The sequence below is a fragment of the Somniosus microcephalus genome, chromosome 7, assembly GCF_052327205.1.
Source record: "Somniosus microcephalus isolate GS21.2 chromosome 7, FLI_Smic_1.0, whole genome shotgun sequence".
In the NCBI taxonomy this organism is placed as follows: domain Eukaryota; kingdom Metazoa; phylum Chordata; class Chondrichthyes; order Squaliformes; family Somniosidae; genus Somniosus; species Somniosus microcephalus.
Window position 1 is genome coordinate 255,268,877 of NC_140993.1, and position 21,465 is coordinate 255,290,341.

Sequence of the window (21,465 nt, forward strand, 5' to 3'; positions counted from 1 at the left end):
CGCTCTCTCTCTCCTTCCCCCTCGCGCTCTCTCTCTCCTTCCCCCTCGCGCTCTCTCTCTCCTTCCCCCCTCGCGCTCTCTCTCTCCTTCCCCCTCGCGCTCTCTCTCTCCTTCCCCCTCGCGCGCTCTCTCTCTCTCTTTCCCCCGCGCGCTCTCTCTCTCTCCTTCCCCTCGCGCGCTCTCTCTCTCTCCTTCCCTCGCGCGCTCTCTCTCTCTCTTTCCCTCGCGCGCTCTCTCTCTTTCCCCCTCGCGCTCTCTCTCTCTCTCTCCTACCCCCTCGCGCAGCGCGCTCTCTCTCCTTCCCCCGCGCGCGCGCTCGCTCTCTCTCTCTCTCTCTCCTTCCCCCCGCGCTCTCTCTCTCCTTCCCCCGCGCGCGCGCTCTCTCTCCTTCCCTCGCGCGCTCTCTCTCTCTCCTTCCCTCGCGCGCTCTCTCTTTCCCCCTCGCGCGCGCTCTCTCTCTCTCTCTCTCCTACCCCCTCGCGCGCGCTCTCTCTCCTTCCCCCGCGCGCGCGCTCGCTCGCTCTCTCTCTCTCTCTCTCCTTCCCCCCGCGCTCTCTCTCTCTCCTTCCCCCGCGCGCGCGCTCTCTCTTTCCCCCGCGCGCGCTCTCTCTCTCTCCTTCCCTCGCGCGCGCTCTCTCTCCTTCCCTCGCGCGCTCTCTCTCTCTCCTTCCCCCTCGCGCTCTCTCTCTCCTTCCCCCTCGCGCTCTCTCTCTCCTTCCCCCTCGCGCGCTCTCTCTCTCTCTTTCCCCCGCGCGCTCTCTCTCTCTTTCCCCCGCGCGCTCTCTCTCTCTCTTTCCCCCGCGCGCGCTCTCTCTCTCTTTCCCCCGCGCGCTCTCTCTCTCTCTCCTTCCCTCGCGCGCGCTCTCTCTCTCTCTCCTACCCCCTCGCGCGCGCGCTCTCTCCTTCCCCCGCGCGCGCGCTCTCGCTCTTTCCCCCGCGCGCGCTCTCTCTCCTTCCCCCACGCGCTCTCGCGCTCTCTCTCCTTCTCCTCCCCGCGCGCTCTCTCTCTCCTTCCTCCCCCGCGCGCGCTCTCTCTCTCCTTCCCCCGCGCGCTCTCTCTCTCTCCTTCCCCCCGCGCGCTCTCTCTCCCCCCCGCGCTCTCTCTCATTCCCCCGCGCGCTCTCTCATTCCCCCGCGCGCTCTCTCATTCCCCCGCGCGCTCTCTCTCTTCCCCCTCGCGCTCGCTCTCTCTCTCTCTCCTACCCCCTCGCGCGCGCTCTCTCTCCTTCCCCCGCGCGCGCGCTCGCTCTCTCTCTCTCTCTCTCTCTCTCCTTCCCCCCCGCGCTCTCTCTCTCTCCTTCCCCCGCGCGCGCGCTCTCTCTCTTTCCCCCGCGCGCGCTCTCTCTCCTTCCCCCACGCGCTCTCGCGCTCTCTCTCTCCTTCCCCCGCGCGCTCTCTCTCTCCTTCCCCCCCGCGCGCTCTCTCTCTCTCCTTCCCCCGCGCGCTCTCTCTCTCTCCTTCCCCCGCGCGCTCTCTCTCTCTCTCTCCTTCCCCCGCGCGCGCTCTCTCTCTCTCTCCTTCCCCCGCGCGCTCTCTCTCTCTCTCTCTCTCCTTCCCCCGCGCGCTCTCTCTCTCCTTCCCCCGCGCGCTCTCTCTCTCCTTCCCCCGCGCGCGCTCTCTCTTTCCCCCGCGCTCTCTCTTTCCCCGCGCGCTCTCTCCTTCCCCCGCGCGCTCTCTCCTTCCCCCCGCGCGCTCTCTTTCTTTCCCCCCGCGCGCTCTCTCTCTTTCCCCCTCGCGCTCGCTCTCTCTCTCTCTCTCCTTCCCCCGCGCGCGCGCGCTCGCTCTCTCTCTCTCTCTCTCTCCTTCCCCCCGCGCGCTCTCTCTCTCTCCTTCCCCCGCGCGCTCTCTCTCTCTCTCTCCTTCCCCCGCGCGCTCTCTCTCTCTCTCTCTCCTTCCCCGCGCGCTCTCTCTCTCTCTCTCTCCTTCCCCCGCGCGCTCTCTCTCTCCTTCCCCCGCGCGCTCTCTCTTTCCCCCGCGCTCTCTCTTTCCCCCGCGCGCTCTCTCCTTCCCCCGCGCGCTCTCTCTTCTTTCCCCCCGCGCGCTCTCTTTCTTTCCCCCCGCGCTCTCTCTCTCTCTCTCTCTCCTTCCCCCGCGCGCGCGCGCGCTCTCTCTCTTTCCCCCGCGCGCGCTCTCTCTCCTTCCCCCGCGCGCTCTTGCGCGCTCTCTCTCTCCTTCCCCCGCGCGCTCTCTCTCTCCTTCCCCCCCGCGCGCTCTCTCTCTCTCCTTCCCCCGCGCGCTCTCTCTCTCTCCTTCCCCCGCGCGCTCTCTCTCTCTCATTCCCCCGCGCGCTCTCTCATTCCCCCGCGCGCTCTCTCATTCCCCCGCGCGCTCTTTCTTTCCCCCCGCGCGCTCTCTCTCTTTCCCCCTCGCGCTCGCTCTCTCTCTCCTACCCCCCTCGCGCGCGCTCTCTCTCCTTCCCCCGCGCGCGCGCTCGCTCTCTCTCTCTCTCTCTCTCTCTCTCTCTCCTTCCCCCGCGCGCTCTCTCTCTCTCCTTCCCCCGCGCGCTCTCTCTCTCCTTCCCCCGCGCTCTCTCTCATTCCCCCGCGCGCTCTTTCTTTCCCCCCGCGCGCGCTCTCTCTTTCCCCCTCGCGCTCGCTCTCTCTCTCTCTCCTACCCCCTCGCGCGCGCTCTCTCTCCTTCCCCCGCGCTCGCTCTCTCTCTCTCCTTCCCCCCCGCGCTCTCTCTTTCCCCCGCGCGCGCTCTCTCTCCTTCCCCCACGCGCTCTCGCGCTCTCTCTCTCCTTCCCCCCGCGCGCTCTCTCTCTCCTTCCCCCCCCGCGCTCTCTCTCTCCTTCCCCCGCGCGCTCTCTCTCTCTCCTTCCCCCGCGCGCTCTCTCTCTCTCTCCTTCCCCCGCGCGCTCTCTCTCTCCTTCCCCCGCGCGCTCTCTCCTTCCCCCGCGCTCTCTCTCTCTCCTTCCCCCGCGCGCTCTCTTTCCCCCGCGCTCTCTCTCCTTCCCCCGCGCGCTCTCTCCTTCCCCCGCGCGCTCTCTCTCTCTCCTTCCCCCGCGCGCTCTCTCTCTCTCCTTCCCCCGCGCGCTCTCTCTCTCTCTCTCCTTCCCCCGCGCGCTCTCTCTCTCTCTCTCTCCTTCCCCCGCGCGCTCTCTCTCTCTCTCTCTCTCTCTCTCTCTCCTTCCCCCGCGCGCTCTCTCTCTCCTTCCCCCGCGCGCTCTCTTTCCCCCGCGCTCTCTCTTTCCCCCGCGCTCTCTCTTTCCCCCGCGCTCTCTCTTTCCCCCGCGCTCTCTCTTTCCCCCGCGCTCTCTCTTTCCCCCGCGCTCTCTCTCCTTCCCCCGCGCGCTCACTCCTTCCCCCGCGCGCTCTTTCTTTCCCCCCGCGCGCTCTCTCTCTCTCCTTCCCCCGCGCGCTCTCTCTCTCTTTCCCCCGCGCGCTCTCTCTCTCTCTCCTTCCCCCGCGCGCTCTCTCTCTCTCTCCTTCCCCCGCGCGCTCTCTCTCTCCTTCCCCCGCGCGCTCTCTCTTTCCCCCGCGCTCTCTCTCTTTCCCCCGCGCTCTCTCTCTTTCCCCCGCGCGCTCTCTCCTTCCCCCGCGCGCTCTCTCCTTCCCCCGCGCGCTCTCTCTCTCTCTCTCTCTCCTTCCCCCGCGCGCTCTCTCTCTCTTTCCCCCGCGCTCTCTTTCCCCCGCGCTCTCTCTTTCCCCCGCGCTCTCTCTTTCCCCCGCGCTCTCTCTTTCCCCCGCGCTCTCTCTCCTTCCCCCGCGCGCTCTCTCCTTCCCCCGCGCGCTCTTTCTTTCCCCCCCGCGCGCTCTCTCTCTCTCCTTCCCCCGCGCGCTCTCTCTCTCTTTCCCCCGCGCGCTCTCTCTCTCTCTCCTTCCCCCGCGCGCTCTCTCTCTCTCTCTCCTTCCCCCGCGCGCTCTCTCTCTCCTTCCCCCGCGCGCTCTCTCTCTCCTTCCCCCGCGCGCTCTCTCTTTCCCCGCGCTCTCTCTCTTTCCCCCGCGCTCTCTCTCTTTCCCCCGCGCTCTCTCTCTTTCCCCCGCGCTCTCTCCTTCCCCCGCGCGCTCTCTCCTTCCCCCGCGCGCTCTTTCTTTCCCCCCGCGCGCTCTCTCTCTCCTTCCCCCTCGCGCTCTCTCTCTCCTTCCCCCCCTCGCGCGCTCTCTCTCTCTCCTTCCCCCGCGCGCTCTCTCTCTCTCCTTCCCCCGCGCGCTCTCTCTCTCTCTCTCTCTCTCCTTCCCCCGCGCGCTCTCTCTCTCTCTCTCTCTCCTTCCCCCGCGCGCGCTCTCTCTCTCTCTCTCTCTCTCTCTCTCTCCTTCCCCCGCGCGCTCTCTCTCTCCTTCCCCCGCGCGCTCTCTTTCCCCGCGCTCTCTCTTTCCCCCGCGCTCTCTCTTTCCCCCGCGCTCTCTTTCCCCCGCGCTCTCTCTTTCCCCCGCGCTCTCTCTCCTTCCCCCGCGCGCTCACTCCTTCCCCCGCGCGCTCTTTCTTTCCCCCCGCGCGCTCTCTCTCTCTCCTTCCCCCGCGCGCTCTCTCTCTTTCCCCCGCGCGCTCTCTCTCTCTCTCCTTCCCCCGCGCGCTCTCTCTCTCTCTCTCCTTCCCCCGCGCGCTCTCTCTCTCCTTCCCCCGCGCGCTCTCTCTTTCCCCCGCGCTCTCTCTCTTTCCCCCGCGCGCTCTCTCCTTCCCCCGCGCGCTCTCTCCTTCCCCCGCGCGCTCTCTCTCTCTCTCTCTCTCTCTCTCTCCTTCCCCCGCGCGCTCTCTCTCTCTTTCCCCCGCGCTCTCTTTCCCCCGCGCTCTCTCTTTCCCCCGCGCTCTCTCTTTCCCCCGCGCTCTCTCTCCTTCCCCCGCGCGCTCTCTCCTTCCCCCGCGCGCTCTCTTTCCCCCCGCGCGCTCTCTCTCTCTCCTTCCCCCGCGCGCTCTCTCTCTCTTTCCCCCGCGCGCTCTCTCTCTCTCTCCTTCCCCCGCGCGCTCTCTCTCTCTCTCTCCTTCCCCCGCGCGCTCTCTCTCTCCTTCCCCCGCGCGCTCTCTCTCTCCTTCCCCCGCGCGCTCTCTCTTTCCCCCGCGCTCTCTCTCTTTCCCCCGCGCTCTCTCTCTTTCCCCCGCGCTCTCTCTCCTTCCCCCGCGCGCTCTCTCCTTCCCCCGCGCGCTCTTTCTTTCCCCCCGCGCGCTCTCTCTCTCCTTCCCCCTCGCGCTCTCTCTCTCCTTCCCCCCCTCGCGCGCTCTCTCTCTCCTTCCCCCGTGCTCTCTCTCTTTCCCCCGCGCTCTCTCTCCTTCCCCCGCGCGCTCTCTCCTTCCCCCGCGCGCTCTCTCTCTCTCCTTCCCCCGCGCGCTCTCTCTCTCTCCTTCCCCCGCGCGCTCTCTCTCTCTCTCTCCTTCCCCCGCGCGCTCTCTCTCTCTCTCTCTCTCTCCTTCCCCCGCGCGCTCTCTCTCTCTCTCTCTCTCTCCTTCCCCCGCGCGCTCTCTCTCTCTCCTTCCCCCGCGCGCTCTCTCTTTCCCCCGCGCTCTCTCTCTTTCCCCCGCGCTCTCTCTCTTTCCCCCGCGCGCTCTCTCCTTCCCCCCGCGCGCTCTCTCTCTCTCCTTCCCCCGCGCGCTCTCTCTCTCTCTCCTTCCCCCGCGCGCTCTCTCTCTCTCTCCTTCCCCCGCGCGCTCTCTCTCTCTCTCTCCTTCCCCCGCGCGCTCTCTCTCTCTCTCTCCTTCCCCCGCGCGCTCTCTCTCTCTCTCTCCTTCCCCCGCGCGCTCTCTCTCTCTCTCTCCTTCCCCCGCGCGCTCTCTCTCTCTCTCTCCTTCCCCCGCGCGCTCTCTCTCTCCTTCCCCCGCGCGCTCTCTCTCTCCTTCCCCCGCGCGCTCTCTCTCTCCTTCCCCCGCGCGCTCTCTCTCTCCTTCCCCCGCGCGCTCTCTCTCTCCTTCCCCCGCGCGCTCTCTCTCTCCTTCCCCCGCGCGCTCTCTCTCTCCTTCCCCCGCGCGCTCTCTCTCTCTCCTTCCCCCGCGCGCTCTCCTTCCCCCGCGCTCTCTCTCTTTCCCCCGCGCTCTCTCTCTTTCCCCCGCGCTCTCTCTCTTTCCCCCGCGCTCTCTCTCTTTCCCCCGCGCTCTCTCTCTTTCCCCCGCGCTCTCTCTCTTTCCCCCGCGCTCTCTCTCTTTCCCCCGCGCTCTCTCTCTTTCCCCCGCGCTCTCTCTCTTTCCCCCGCGCTCTCTCTCTTTCCCCCGCGCTCTCTCTCTTTCCCCCGCGCTCTCTCTCCTTCCCCCGCGCGCGCTCTCCTTCCCCCGCGCGCTCTCTCCTTCCCCCGCGCGCTCTCTCCTTCCCCCGCGCGCTCTCTCTCTCCTTCCCCCTCGCGCTCTCTCTCTCCTTCCCCCCCTCGCGCTCTCTCTCTCCTTCCCCCCCTCGCGCGCTCTCTCTCTCCTTCCCCCGTGCACGCTCTCTCTCTCTCCTTCCCCCGTGCGCGCGCTCTCTCTCTCCTTCCCCCGCGCGCGCTCTCTCTCTCTCCTTCCCCCGCGCGCTCTCTCTCTCTCTCTCCTTCCCCCGCGCGCTCTCTCTCTCTCTCTCCTTCCCCCGCGCGCACGCGCGGGCTCTCTCCTTCCCCCGCGCGCACGCGCGGGCTCTCTCACTCCTTCCCCCTCGCGCTCTCTCTCTCTCTATTGTCAGTGAAATGGTTGCCAAATCACACCAGCTCTTATTGCATTAAATTCTCATTAGGGCTACCCTAGCTACTAGGCTATTAAAGGAAACTAAAGCAGGCAAACTACCCCACTAGAATCTCTAGCTCATCCAAGCTTTTCTAAAGCCATTCTGCATCACTGCCAATTGAACTAAATTTTCTGCGGCAGGGAGATACAATGGCATCAAAACACAGTAGATGGGCAATTAAGCAAAATGCATTTCACTACACTTTGTTTCATGACTGGGTACATCATCATCAACTGTGATTAAATTTGAATCATATAACTGGAATGCTGTCGTATTGCAAACTCGCCAAATGAACTTCAAATTATCAAGCCATCCACTTTGCAACATAATTGCCATCTAAACATACACAGGAAATGTGAAGTTTACATAAGAAATGGGAGTAGGAGTCGGCCATGTGGCCCCTCGAGCCTGCTGCCATTCAATAATATCATGGCTGATTTTTTACCTCAACGTCACTTTCTGCCCTATCCCCATATCCCTCGATTCCCTTTCTAGTTAGTTTTCCAGGAATGGTGCAATATTTACCCCTTACAAACCTCAGCACCTTCAACAACCATGCGGAGATTTTTAAGGCAGGTTTCACTGTATTTTAAAAGGAGATGCAAGGAGTCAACCAGTCTTGTTAAACCATCATACAAAACAAAAGCACGAGCAGTGCTCTTCCCCACTCCAAAGCAAATGTTTCTTTTTTTTTAAATGCAGGATTTCTAGATTTGTAAATTGAAAAGTACAGCATGTCCAAGTTGACATGCTTTACGTAACATTGAGTCAGAGCAAAAAGCACTTTAAGTCGACTTCTAAGTTACTGATTGTCCAGACAAAATTAGTTTCTTTTTCCCCTCCTCTGCTAATGTCTGACTTCTTTCTCAGGTACGAATAGTGATCATTCATGCGTGAGCCTCAATAGGGAATGCTGACAGGCCAGTCATCCATGGGGTTAATCACAACCTAGCCCAATCATGTGATGCATGCTTTTAGTAACTGGACAGAGATCCGCAACAGAAACCTAGCTGATTTTTCCTGCCTTGATTGAGGTTAATTATAATAACTACCACCACCTTGACTATGCTTGGCTAATTCAACACAAATCAGAGATCAAATGTGGCATCATCCTGGTCTGTATGGCTCATCTACTCTGAATAAAACACTGAAACATTGACACACTGAAACATGCTTCCCTATATTACAACAATGATTACAATTGTGAAGCACTCAGACATCCAGAGGCCATGAAAGGCACCATATAAAAGTGCAAGTTCTTTCTTTTCAGATGAGTCAGTTACATACAGGTTGACTTGAACTCACTATTTAACAAACCTGGCCAAGAGCTAGAAAAAAGCTGGGCCGACAAGCTTGATCAACAGTTGAATCTGGAATCAAAACAATCCTCTGAAAGGCAAATTTTCTGCCGCAGGAGCTAATCATTTTGACCTTCGTACATTTGATTTATACTTGCAAAAACAAGAGGCAGAATGGTGATCACATTTAGAAAAACAATGCCTGCTCAGTGTGCTCCAGCCACAGAGACAATCATAAAATGGAAGTTGAAAAATATTTCCACTTGTTGATTAAATTGCAGAACTTAAAATGGAAGGAAAACTGAAATCAGAAAACAGCTCACACCTTTATTGTACACTTACTTTGAGCAAGCAATATTTTGTAATGACACTTCTGATCAGATTACCCAAACTGCTATGGATATATCGTGAATGGAATCCAAACTCTAGCTATCTCAATGATTATCCACGGAACTCTACTATAGTAATCTGGGATGTTATGCTTAAGGTTATCCACCAGGTGGTGCTGTAGCTAGTGCTGCTACTGGTTAAAGTCAGCGGAGGTGGAATGAGAGGATGCAGGCCTGTATGTTTGTTACGCAGTTGTTTAATAAAAGTACACTGACTAATTCTAATATCTCACCTCTTCGAGTTCCTTGTTTCCCTACATGGATTTATCACATCTACGTAAAACATATCTCCATCATACTGATTTATACTTGACATTCCCTCCAACACAAGGTCAGAAATGGGGATGTTCGCTGATGACTGCACAGTGTTTAGCGCCATTTGCAACTCCTCAGATAATGAAGCAGTCCATGCCCGCATGCAACAAGACCTGAACGACATTCAGGCTTGGGCTGATAAGTGGCAGGTAACATTCACGCCACACAAGTGCCAGGCAATGACTATCTCTAACAAGCTAGAGTCTAAACACCGCCCCATGACATTCAACAGCATTACCATCGCCGAATCCCCCACCATTAACATCCTGGGGGGTCACCATTGACCAGAAACTTAACTGGACCAGCCACATAAATACTGTGGCAACAAGAGCAGGTCAGAGGCTGGGTATTCTGTGGCAAGTGTCTCACCTCTTGATGCCCCAAAGCCTTTCCACCATCTACAAGGCACAATTAAGGAGTGTGATGGAGTACTCGCCACTTGCCTGGATGAGTGCAGCTCCAACAACACTCAAGAAGCTCAACACCATCCAAGATAAAGCAGCACGTTTGATTGGCACCCCATCCACCACCTTAAACATTCACTCCCTCCACCACCAGCGGCATACCATGGCTGCAGTGTGTACCATCTACAAGATGCACTGCAGCAACTCGCCATGGCTTCTTCGGCAGCACCTCCCAAACCCACGACCTCTTCCACCTAGAAGGACAAGGGCAGCAGGCGCATGGGAACACCACCACCTCCAAGTTCCCCTCCAACTCACACACCATCCTGACTTGGAAGTATATCGCCATTCCTTCATCGTTGTTGGGTCAAAATCCTAGAACTCCCTCCCTAACAGCATTGTGGGAGTGCCTTCACCACACGGACTGCAGCGGTTCAAGGCATCAGCTCACCACCACCTTCTCAAGGGCAATAAATGCTGACCTTGCGAGCCACACCCAGATCCTATGAGCGAATAAAAAAACTCAGCTAAGCTGAATGCTGATATTATGAATGGGAATAGTCCTCTATCTCCAATCTTCTGTCCATCAAGTCAGTAAGGTTGGATATATTGAAGATTTTACTGATTTAACATTACTACTTTGTCCTACCACCGTTCTCTGCAAACTATCCTCAAGAGGTGCTTCACCAGCAGCTGTGATGTGGCCAAAGCCATTTGTTTTGGAGATTAGAGGCTGTAGTTCATTAAAACATATTGGCCAAAATGGCATTAAAATGCACCATGAAATTTAGAAGTGGATTAATACATTGAAGCAAGATGCATTTTATGCTCAAACTGAAGAATGAAATCATTTTCCACTTCTGTGATTCACAAGTCATCAAGACCTGCCATATCAGGTGCAGCTTGGCCAGATATAAAGTTTCTTCAATTCTACAACAAGGCATCAATCCCAATCTTAACCACCCCTTACTGCAGTGGTGTGAACATGTTCATATCTCATACCAGCATCTGAGTGAGATTGCAATGTTGGTGCTAAATGTTGCAGAATTGTGGGCAGCTTGCATTGTGTGCCTAATCACTAGAAATCAGATTGAAATCTAATAAGAACTAGGAGCAGGAGCAGGAGTAGGCCAATCAGCCCTTCGAGCCTGCTCCGCCATTCAATAAGATCATGGCTGATCTTCTGCCTCAACTCCATTCACCAGCCCTATCGCCATATCCCTTGATGCCCTTACTAGTCAGAAATCTAATAAGAACATAAGGAATAGCTGAAACTGACGGAGCATTTTATCTAGGACCATTACAGCCATTCCAAGAGGGAAAACCTCTACAAAGACAACAAAATAGTTTGTTAAATACACTGTCCCATGTATTATTTTTAGTTATGTATTTAAGCAATCAAATCTAGTAAAATATTAGTTACTTTTATACAGTAAGCACTAGTCACACTCCAATGGACTTAAACTGGGCAAACCTATAATAAAATGAGTTAAAGCACAGCCTGACTAATTTCATGTTTTCATAGCACAACTGGCTAATACAAGTAAATAAGTGCAATTGGTTTGGAGTTCAAAAATCAATATTAACAGTTGTCTTGTTATACTGGGCTGTTTTAACATTTTTGCTAATTTTATCAGCTCAAATACTATTCCATTTAAAGGTTGTTGACACAATATTAAATAATGCTCATACTGCCAGCTTTAAATTAATATATACAAGCTACTTTACCAGCAATGCAGATTTCACCTGCCCTTAGTGTGGCAAATAAAATCCTTGTCCACTGAAAAGATCCTGAATACCACAGCTGAAATGAACACATTCCAATGCAGTCATCATTAACTAAATACACAAACCACACTGTTTGCGTTCAAAAATCCAGTGATTCAGTGCTCCATACAATAAGTTTAAAATTTACAAATTTAGAGAGGAAATTTAAAATAAAAGCCTTGGAGTAAAAAGATAGACGGTCATTTATTAAAAAACAGATTTACTACAAAAGTCAATCTTCGGTTTCAACAAGCATCCGTTTCCTAATACTCAATTGCCTGTTTATGATGATTGGTTTGCTTGTGTTTCACTGCGTCCTCACTTGCCGTAGAATTACAGATGGCTCAGACTAAACAAAACTTGGATGTTCTTTGGAATCTTGTACAGAGGGTCAACTCAAGAATACAGGAAGGCTAGCAGGCAGCTGCGAGCAACTTTTGCCAAAGGAAATAAAATAAACCAATGGAACTATAATCTGTTGTGAATAAAGCTGAAGTTTGCCTTTTTTTTAAAGAAAGTACTCCTGGGATTGGATTGAAATAGTAACAGCAACCTTCTAAGGACACCATGAGAGGAATATAACCTTCAGATGAGGTGCTTAGTTGCCAGGTAACCCAGTAAAAGGTATCAAGAACATAGCGTATCTCAAAAACTGCAGTCGGCATTAAAAGGTCTACTTACCTTACTATTACAACGATCAAGGTTTTATGGTAAATTCAGACAGAAATTAAGAGATCAAGCCTCTATTAGGAGGAGAATACCAGGTTATGGTGTGCAAATTTAAATGAGGCACCACAGGTAAAAATGATATCATGAGCACCTGTATTACATTACTGAATATGACTGAACAAATATCTAGGACCGAGTTTGAAGCGTTCCTAAAGGACAGTGATACAGCTACCATAAAGTAATCTTTAAAAATTGTGATGTGAATTCCTCTATCAAACTTACATTGTCTGTTGGATGCCTGAATACACCTAGGGCTAGAAATTCAGTGGGCTTTGCGCCCAGTTACCGCCCAAATAGGGTTTCTGCGCCAGTGTAAGAGGGTGCGCTGATATTCAGCGCTGCGGTAATGGCGGCGGTAGCCGGTTGCGCTGCGCCGACACCGATGACGTCATCGGTGTGCGCAGTGCCCCGGTTCCGCCCCGCTTCCGGCCCAAACCCCATATTTAGTTGCGGCCGCCTCTTCTGCAGCGGCCGCAAACAGCGACTGAAAAACGGGGCCGTACTGCTGCGCTACTGGGGCGCTTTAAAGTGGAGGTGCGGCCGGCCGCTTTTTCGGCGGCCGCCTGCCCGCACCTCCTTCCCCGGCCTCCTCCACCCCCCCCCCCCCCCCGGCGGCATTGCCGGCTGCTTTCCGCGAGCCCGGCACTTCTCCGTGGTGCCGGGCTCATTTGCCGGCACAATCCAGCGGCGATCTCGCTGTTGCAGGCACCTCCCCCTTAAGAGAAGGAGGAGGCCTGCAGTACCGCAGCCTGCCGCTCCGCAGCGGGTGGCGCAGCGGGGCCTACAGCGCAGAAATTCAGTTTCAGCGCCCCAAGCGGGAGCGGGCACACCCTGGAATAGTGCCCGGTTCCGACTTGGGGCGCAAAAGCCGAATATCTGACGGGCGCACCTGGCTCTGCGCGCAGCGCTAACTTTTGGGCGTTAGCCTGCTGGCGGGCCTTAACTGAATTTCTAGGCCCTAGTCTGCTTAAATGCACCAGTCGGTATACACGAACTGAATTGTACAGTATACATTAGCTAAATTTTGCACTCTAAATGAATCTCACTATTATTGTCCTGGCCAACACTTATCCCTCAAGCAACATCACAAACAGATGATCTGGTCATTATTCCATTGCCGAGAGCAAATAGGCGGCCACATTTCCTGCATTAAATACTTCATTGGCTGTAAAGCGCTTCAGAACATCCTGAGGTCGTGAAAGGCACTATAAAAATGCAAGTCTTTATTTTAGCAAACCTCTGTCAGCGGTGTGATTTATATTGGAGCAAATCTGAAGGTAGTTGCATGTAAACAGGATGCATATTTCTTCCCTACAATCTTGCTGCAGTATTTATATTAATGTGCATCTATGCAAGTGGCATGCGCATGCACCAAGGTATATAAAGTCCAGACCAGTAGTAAAATGGCCCTGTTGAGATCATGTAGTGTAAAAGGGCAACTACACTGAAATCGGAGTCCACAACACAAATTCAAGAGCAGGTTTGTCCAACAGCAGTCGATGTAAACAAGGTGTCAATTTCTCTGGATGCTGTCAAACATGATTAGACTCCTGCAATGCTGGTATCAACAGAGTGGTCTATAGTAGCAAATCTGGAGTTGAATTCAGTTCATGAATGGTGATCATGAAATAATGCAAAATTTAAAAAACAATATTTGACAAACTAATTGAAATTTTGTTGCAGTCCTCAAACTTTTCCACTAACAGCTGAATAACCAAACGAGATTCAATAGCCTTGTCAACATCTTGAGAGGAATCTTTCTCTGTGCTCCAAGGTTAACATTTCTCAATCATCCTTTCTTTCACTAAGCTAGAGGATAAAAAAAAACAATACCGGGGACAATCCAATGCCGTTCCAGCCTAATGCAGTCACAATTCCAATGCTGGTAGCCCAAACCAAGAAATAAATTTGTTTTTTTAACTTCCTATAAAAAAAACCAATCACAATACAAATCATTCACTCATGCCAATTATCATTTGTTAAGAAGCATATTTTAAGCTTTAACGCTTCAGAAACCTCACCAAAAAAAGTTGTTTACATTAGTTTCTGAAGCATCTCCAGTCTTCTCTAGATTCTTGGTATGAATTCCTAATTACAGGAAACTCTCATTTACCGGCACCTAAATAACCGGAAATCTCTTAACTGGAAAAATTCAGGAGTAGGTTCAGGTAAGTTTTACTTCATATTTGTGGCAGTTCCTGGATCTGTGGCTGTGTAACTGGGGCTCCTACACTTGTTGCTAAGCAACAGGTACGCTTGGTCTGTGGCCAGAGTTCCTGCACATGTTGCTAAGCAACAGGGAAGCCTGGATTTGTTGCTGTGTACGGAGCTCTCGTACCTTTTAACTATACCTCTCTGTAATCCGGACTTTTTGATAAACCGGCACCATGCCGGTCCCGGATACCAAAGAGTTTCCTGTACTGATAATGACCAACAATAGCCAGGATCTCCAAAAGCACTGGCAGTCTTCAACAGGATGAAATCACTCTGCGATGATGTCTTCCCCTTACCACCTACACAATCGGAAAACTGCAGTGTTTGGCAGAACACAAAAAAAATAATTTGGGAAACAACATTGAGAAGTTAACACTCTAGATTGAAACTGGGACTAAACTCGACAACCTTTAAAACATTTAAAATTAAGCTATATTTGCACTGCACTTCCAGTCCAGCTATTATTCTGATTTTAATAAATGGCAAAAAAAATTACAGAAAATGATCTAAAATAGAACCTATAGCTAACCATGGCAAATTCAGATAACGTGAACTCAACTATGCCAAACACATACAACCAGCTCGTCGCACTTGTCAGCCACTCAATGATGCTAGGATGTCATATTGATACTAAAAAAAAGTAACTTAAAACACCTCAAATACTTCCAAGATTATGATGGAGCCATAGCACAAAATGCTGCAAGTCATTTAAAAGATACTGACTTTACTTGATAACACAGTAATTAACCTTGAAGCATTTTTACTTAGTTTGATTTTTTTTTTTTTTTTAATTTTGATTACCTACCAATATTACGTGTAAATCAGATGTTCCATCTCACTTGACAAATCTTAAAGTAGTGTAACTAAAATTTAAGAAAATTAATCAGCACTGCTGACAGCGATACATAATATAATTCAAAAACAAGATTTTCAAATCCAATCAGAATATTTATTCAGAAGTTACAGCATAAATATTAGCAAAAACATATTTGGTGAGTAACAATATTCAACATGTATGTTGAATATTGCCATATTAATATTCAAGTTAAGTTTCACTGCTTTGGATTGTTTACTTGCATCTTTCAAAAAAATGTACAATGATCTGTTAGTCAAGGTATAAAACATTACTCTTACAGCTTGTTTTTCTAACAAGTACTGGAAAGCACTGAAGATTGCTTACCACTTTTTTCTGATGTTCTCAAAAAGATCATGTCAGCAGGGATGCGCTGGTTCTGAAACACAGAATTAAACAGTAATAAGGGTGAATAATCGAGGCTCCAACTTGATTGCCAATGAATTGGCAATATACTGAAGATGGAATTACTGTACTGTACTCGCTATTACAGGAAACTTTGGTTTATCCGGAGGTTGTATGGCCAGAAACCTCGCTCTAACGGCAGAAATCACCAGCCGTTTTGGTTAGGTTTTTTTTCTTCTCTTAGCATTCTTTTAACAGGCAGGCTCTGGAAAGCGTCTTTGTAGCTTAGCAACAGCTTCAGAGACGCTGCCAAGGTACAGGCCGAGTGTTTACAAGCTGTTGCTGAGCAACAGTGTTTGTTGTCAAATATGGAGACTTTCATCTCCGTATGCTTCAACGTTAACTTTGCATGTCCGGCAGTTTTGATATATCGGCAACACGCCGGTCCTGGATAGCAGAACTTTTCCTGTATATAGAATTTACAGCACAAACAGGCCATTTGGTCCAACAGGCATACACTAGACTCCTCCCACCTTATTTCATCTAACCCCATCAACATATCCTTCTATTCCTTTTCCCCTCATGTACTTATCTAGCTTCCCCTTACATGCAGCTATGTTATTCGTCTCAACTGCTCCCCGTGGTAGCGAGTTCCACATTCTCACCACTCTCTGGGTAAAGAAGTTTCTCCTCAATTCCTTATTGGATTTATTAGTGACTATCTTATATTTATGGTCCCATAGTTTTGGACTCCCCCACAAGTGGAAATATCTCTACATCTACCCTATCGAACCCTTTCATATTTTTAAAGGCCTCTATTAGTCTTTTTTCTAGGGAAAAGAAACTGGTTTAGTCTTTCCTAATAGTTGTACCCTCTCAGTTCTGGTATCATCCTTGTAAATCTATTTTACACTTTCACCAGTGCCTCAACATCCTTTTTGTAATATGGAGTCCAGAACTGTACACAGTACTCCCAAGTGTCGTCTAACCAAGGTTTGATGCAAGTTTAACATTTTCTGTGCTTTTGAATTCTATTCCTCTCAAAATGAACCAGTGTTTTGTTGTATGACTGCAATGCTACTTTTAATGATTTGTAAATCTGAAGTTTTACTCAGAACATCAAATATTTTAAGAACTCTTTCTTGGACTCCAGCCTTACCCACTAAGAGGTTCTGAACCCCTTTTGGTCTGCTATATTTATAAAACTGAATGTGTACAGCTGACAATACATTTCTTCAATTGCATACTGAACAATACAGAACATGGGTGCATGGCTTCTAATTATGTCAATGTTACTATATACTAGCTTTTTAAAAAAGGTAATGTGGTTATTTAGTATTACTTCAGATATGCTATTATTGCAGAAAAATAATTATAACCAAGCTTTGTATCGACTTGTCACTAACCCCTAGTTTATCTAATTATTGCTACTGGTTCTGCCCATGGACTGTAGCCTTGATCTTTCACCTAAGTTACTCAATATAAAAAAGCTAAAAGTAGGGATAATGCATTGAATTAGCACATTCTCTCTTTCTGGGGCCTGGGCTTAAATCCAGTTCAGGTTGATTGAATGAATGAATGACAGTTTTGCTTCTCTGTTTGCTGTTAGGTCCTTTGTGAAAAAGGTCTGGGTAACCAAGTTCCTAGTGGTTGTAGGACCAACACACACACAACCATGACAAACATCTGTCATAAACAGTTATTCATCCAGTTCATCAGATGTATCAGCCACTCAATGACACTAGGATGTCATATTGATGGCCCCAGAAATTCTCTTGTTTTTTGGTAGGCAAAAGAATCACTTAGTTTCAGGATAAGATGATTTAGGGCATTGCAAATTGGCTAACTTATTTCAAAGCTAAAGCAGATCGTCATAATAGAGGTGGTTGCTATAAATAGAGATAGCCTTAGAAGGTTGGAATTCAAAAAAGGATTATATGATGGAAATACAATTTATAAAATTATATGTATGGCATTCCTGGGTATACAGAAATTTCCAGCAATTTCTCCATCCACATCTTCTCCATTACTGAAAATTAAGAAAAGAGAAGGAAAGAAAAAAGAAAGTAACTTGAATTTGCACAGTGCCTTTCCTGTTCTCAGGACATCCTAAAGTGCTTCACAGCCAATTAAACACTTTTGAAGTGTAGTTACTGTTGTAATGTAGGGAAACGTGACAGTCAAATTGTGCACAGCAAGGTCCCACAAACAACAATGAGATAAAGATCAGGGGGTAGAGTTTTCCCTAGTTTCCGCCAGTAATATCAGCACAATCCGGGCGGAATCGGCCGAACCAGCGCAAACGATCAAGGAATTTTAAACGTAACTGAGTTATGCCCAAAGCCAATTACGTTAGTGCTTTTCACAATCTTATACACTGGTTTAGGATTCAATTCGCCCAGATCAGGCCTCACCCACCCCACCTACACAAAAATTCGACATTGTGAGATTCCGCCGTTTGTACTGGTTAGTAAAGGCTCTTCAAAATTGCGCTCAATGGTCCAGAAATTCAGGTCTCCACGAGTGAGTACGCACGGGGTACTCACCCGTGGGCCCGATGGAAGTGCCGGTTTTCTGCATGCACGGGAAACCGGCACTTCCGTTCCTCTGAACGAAGATGTTCAGAGGTCGAACGCGTGCGCAGGGGAGGCTGCGTGTGCACATCAAACTTAGGTTTTTTTTTTTTAAAAACAGGTTTTTCCCGGGAGGGTAAGCCTGCAGGATTTACACATTTAAAAAGCAGGCGCAAGGCCTGCTTTTTACAAGGTAAGCAGTGAATTAATTAAAATTAAAACATTTTTTCCCACAGGTTTATTATTTTTAAATACTTTAAAGCAAGGTAAGTTTATTTTTAGCCCTGTTCGAATATACAATTATTTTTTCAAAAATTTAAATTATTGTTTAAAATAGTTATTTAATGTAATTTATAGTTTATTTAAAAAATGTGATGGTTTTTAAAAATTTATTTGAAGGTTTAGTGTTATTTTGGGGCCGTAGTATTTATAAGTCTTGACAGCTCTTCCTGTCAAGACTTATGAATGTAGCATTCCCTGCTCCGATTGGCTGCCCATGGCCCACGTGATCCCAGGGGACGCATCGAACTAACTGCGCCTCTGGGATACGCAAGCACTGCGCGCCGGCAGCTGGACCAGGCCCCGGATCAGAATTCCACGGGGCCCACAGCTCAACGGCCGTCGCACAAGGTAAGTGCAGGTCGGGGGCTTGCACCCGCGGGAAGCCCCCGACCCGAATTTCTGGGCCATTATCTTAGGCAAGCGTTTATTCTTTGCAAACAGAGCATCTGTCCCACATAACCCAGTCCACTCTAAACAGGATCATACATCGCCTCCTACCAGGTTGGCAAAGATCCAAACAGTTCTCAAGTTACTGGTATCATGCGAACAAACTTGCAATGGAACATCATCAAGTGGAAGAAACCCGAGTAAAAACCATGTGTCTGTGCTGTCAGAAGATAGAATACCTTCTACTATGGAAAAAGATGATTATTCATTACCGGTTTCCAAATATGTGAATGCAGTATTTATATATAAACTATTCTACTTTTACTAAACATAATGTGAATATGGTGTAGATTAAATAGGTAAAGATATTGTTTAAAAGCACAAACTTCTTGAAAAAGAATTTACTTACTTTTAAAAACTCCACTTTACAATTGAGTTACAGTAAATGGTCTAGTATTCATTAAATTATTTGTAAACTCAATTAGTAGTTAATGGATACTATCTACGTCAACACGGTCAGTTCAAACTACCAACTACAGTAATAGGTGGAGAAATGGACTGAACCACCTCACCCCTACAATTTTCCCTCCTAATCTGTGAGGAAGCAACAGGCTTCTACTTTTTTGTAGTTTCACAATACAGGACACCACCAAGGTTGAAAAGACTAGGAGAAGACGGCGTAAATCAGAAAGTTAGGATACCAAGGTTAGCTTAAAAAGCCTGAGGATTGCAGGGGCACGCAAAAGCTCAGGTAGGTAAGGAGTTGCAACAGTTTAAGCCCTGGAGAAGCCTTCAGCTGTCTAGGCCCCAAGATCTGGAATTCTCATCCTAAACCTCCCTGCCTTTTAAGACCTTCCTTAAAACCCACCTCTGTGACCATGCCTTTAGTCACCCATCCTAATATATTCATTTGGCTCAGTCTTCATTTTTGTCTGATTAAGCTTCTGTTAAATGCCTTAGGCAGTTTTTCTACATTGAATACACTATATATGTGCTAGCCATTGTTGTTTTGTTATTGCTTGAGTTGGAGTAGGAAACTCTGCAATGAGTGCAAACATAAAATAGTGGTGCTAGAGAGAAGAGGAAAACGTTGGACAGTATTTGCCATTTAGAAGGAATGAGCGAGGAAAAGTTTAAAGAAACACCCATCAGTGGTAGAAGAGACAAAGACACACTCAAGCTTTTGACAGGAAACACTGTGGGGAAACAAAACCCACGTCTCACCATTCTGTGGCAATGGTGCAACAATGTGCTGGGCCTTATGATGCATATTCTTTCTATTGGATACATGTCTTTCATATTTTCCTCATTTTGTGCACTTTTATTCCAATTCCACATTTTTAACATCCTCCTCCCGTTAACTTTTGTCCTCATTCAGTTTTACAGCGTTTCTCGATCTTTATTACGGATATCTCGTGTATATTCCCACACAATAGGCATGTGAAATTTGATTAACAATTTGATTGTCAAACCACAGTATATATACTGAATTATTTTATGCAGCATACACTCATTACAACAGAAATATCTCCTAGTCACTGAGGAAATTGACCAGGGACATCTGGACCCCACAACAGTTCAACAAATTCAGACACGGGGGGGGGGGGGAAGAAGACACATACACAAAGACCTGAAGCATTATTGAACTTGGCGACTCCTTTCCCCATCCTTCACGACCAATGCTTTCTGAATCCTCTGTATAAGAGCCAATACAGATGCAATTATCCATGGACTTTTAGATGTAATTACATTTAATGCCGTTATACATAAAAAGTGCATAACGTAAATAAGTTAATTTTTTTCTTTTGGGTATTAATCAAGATCAATATAGGCACTTTCTCAATGAAGTTTGATGCATTGCAAGATCATTTGCCAAAGTGTCACATTTCTAGGTATTTGCCAGTCAGCAGTGGTGTTGGAAGTACACTGTGGTTTTAGAGAAACAGAAGTAGCATCGCTTCCTGATATGAGAGTCACAGCAGTAAATACAACAAACACAAACCTTCTCGACTATAATAAGATCTCCCACTTGGATGTCTGAGCTCTTCACCTGCACTTTACCTATAAAAAAAGAATTGTTAATTAGTGCAAGCAACAGAAAACTATTCTTCGCATAATTAAAGCCAGGTTGCCTTTTTTTGGTTTGAACGTCAGTAAGCGCACGGTTCTGCTCCCAAACATTCTAGTCTGACTTTCGTCAAACAGCAATGAAAAAGAGGATTGCATGCTCGTTTTGAACACAGAGCAGCAAGAGTTGGCGATCACGATTAAAGTCTGTGGATTGGCTCAAGGAGGCAATGTAGGCACACCAGAACAAATTAATTTTGTTTCTCTTGGGGACAGGTGCTGGGCTAAAACGGCGACATTGTTGTCCATATCATGCATAAAGTTTCTAAATGTAATCCGGGGGGGGGGGGGGGGGGGGAGGGAGAAGGGGGATCACGTCTGCTTTCAGAATATTTTTATTTCATGGTTAATAATTTAGCCCATCATTCATTATTGTAAATTGTGTGAAATCTGTGCCAAATCTTCAAGCTATTTTTAAACATTTTAGACTAAACACAACATCTCTCTAGGTCTTTTAGTAATTGATAGTAGCCAATATGGTCAGAGCACAATAATGGTGAATATACCTTTGTATACTCATAGGGTCCGGTCACATTATTTGCATTAACAACCATACCAAATTCCAATTCATTCAATAGCTAAAGAGTTAGTCATTAAGATTTATTCTGTCATCGCACTACATCAGCTGCGTGCAAATTTCACTGAAATGTACACAACCAAGGGACAGATTATGAATGGAAATTCATATTGCTTACTGAGTTATTTTAATAAAATATTTTCCCAAGGATTTTTTTCCCCAATTTACAAAACCTTGTATCTAATCCTGTAGGCCTAACTCCAATTATAATACTGGGCACAAGGCCACAGGAAACGAATGGGAAACTGCATGGATAAAACTCTTGCTCCTTAGGTCATATCAGATATAACCATTTAATACCTACTTATGGAAGTCAGGAAGTAATTCCCACTGAAACTATTACTTTCTATTCCTCGTTACAGATTTCACTCTAGCTCTCTGCAATTTAGATTTCACCACAGAATTTTTATACTGCGAATGACTAGGTGATAAATTCAATTCGCTGGTTTAAAATACACAAGTATTTTAACCCTTAGACCACAGAGAGGTCCAGTAAAGTTCCTGTCTCCCTGAACCGCCCAGTATTTTTATTTTATAGCTCACACACCATGATACTGAAAATAACTTAATACAAAAAATATATATT

The 21,465-nt window shown here is 49.1% G+C and overlaps 1 protein-coding gene across 2 annotated transcripts in view; it reads right to left on the reverse strand.

The window, feature by feature from the left end:
* The window catches only part of atp9b (ATPase phospholipid transporting 9B), a 361,204-nt gene that overhangs the window by 241,700 nt on the left and 98,039 nt on the right, over nucleotides 1–21,465 (reverse strand). For both annotated transcript variants that reach the window (XM_085993631.1, XM_085993632.1), the window contains exons 6-7: nucleotides 20,178–20,236; nucleotides 14,916–14,967 (exon numbers count right to left, since the gene is read on the reverse strand). In XM_085993631.1, the coding sequence (XP_085849757.1) occupies nucleotides 14,916–14,967; nucleotides 20,178–20,236 (111 nt within the window). The remainder of the gene's footprint in view (nucleotides 1–14,915; nucleotides 14,968–20,177; nucleotides 20,237–21,465) is intronic.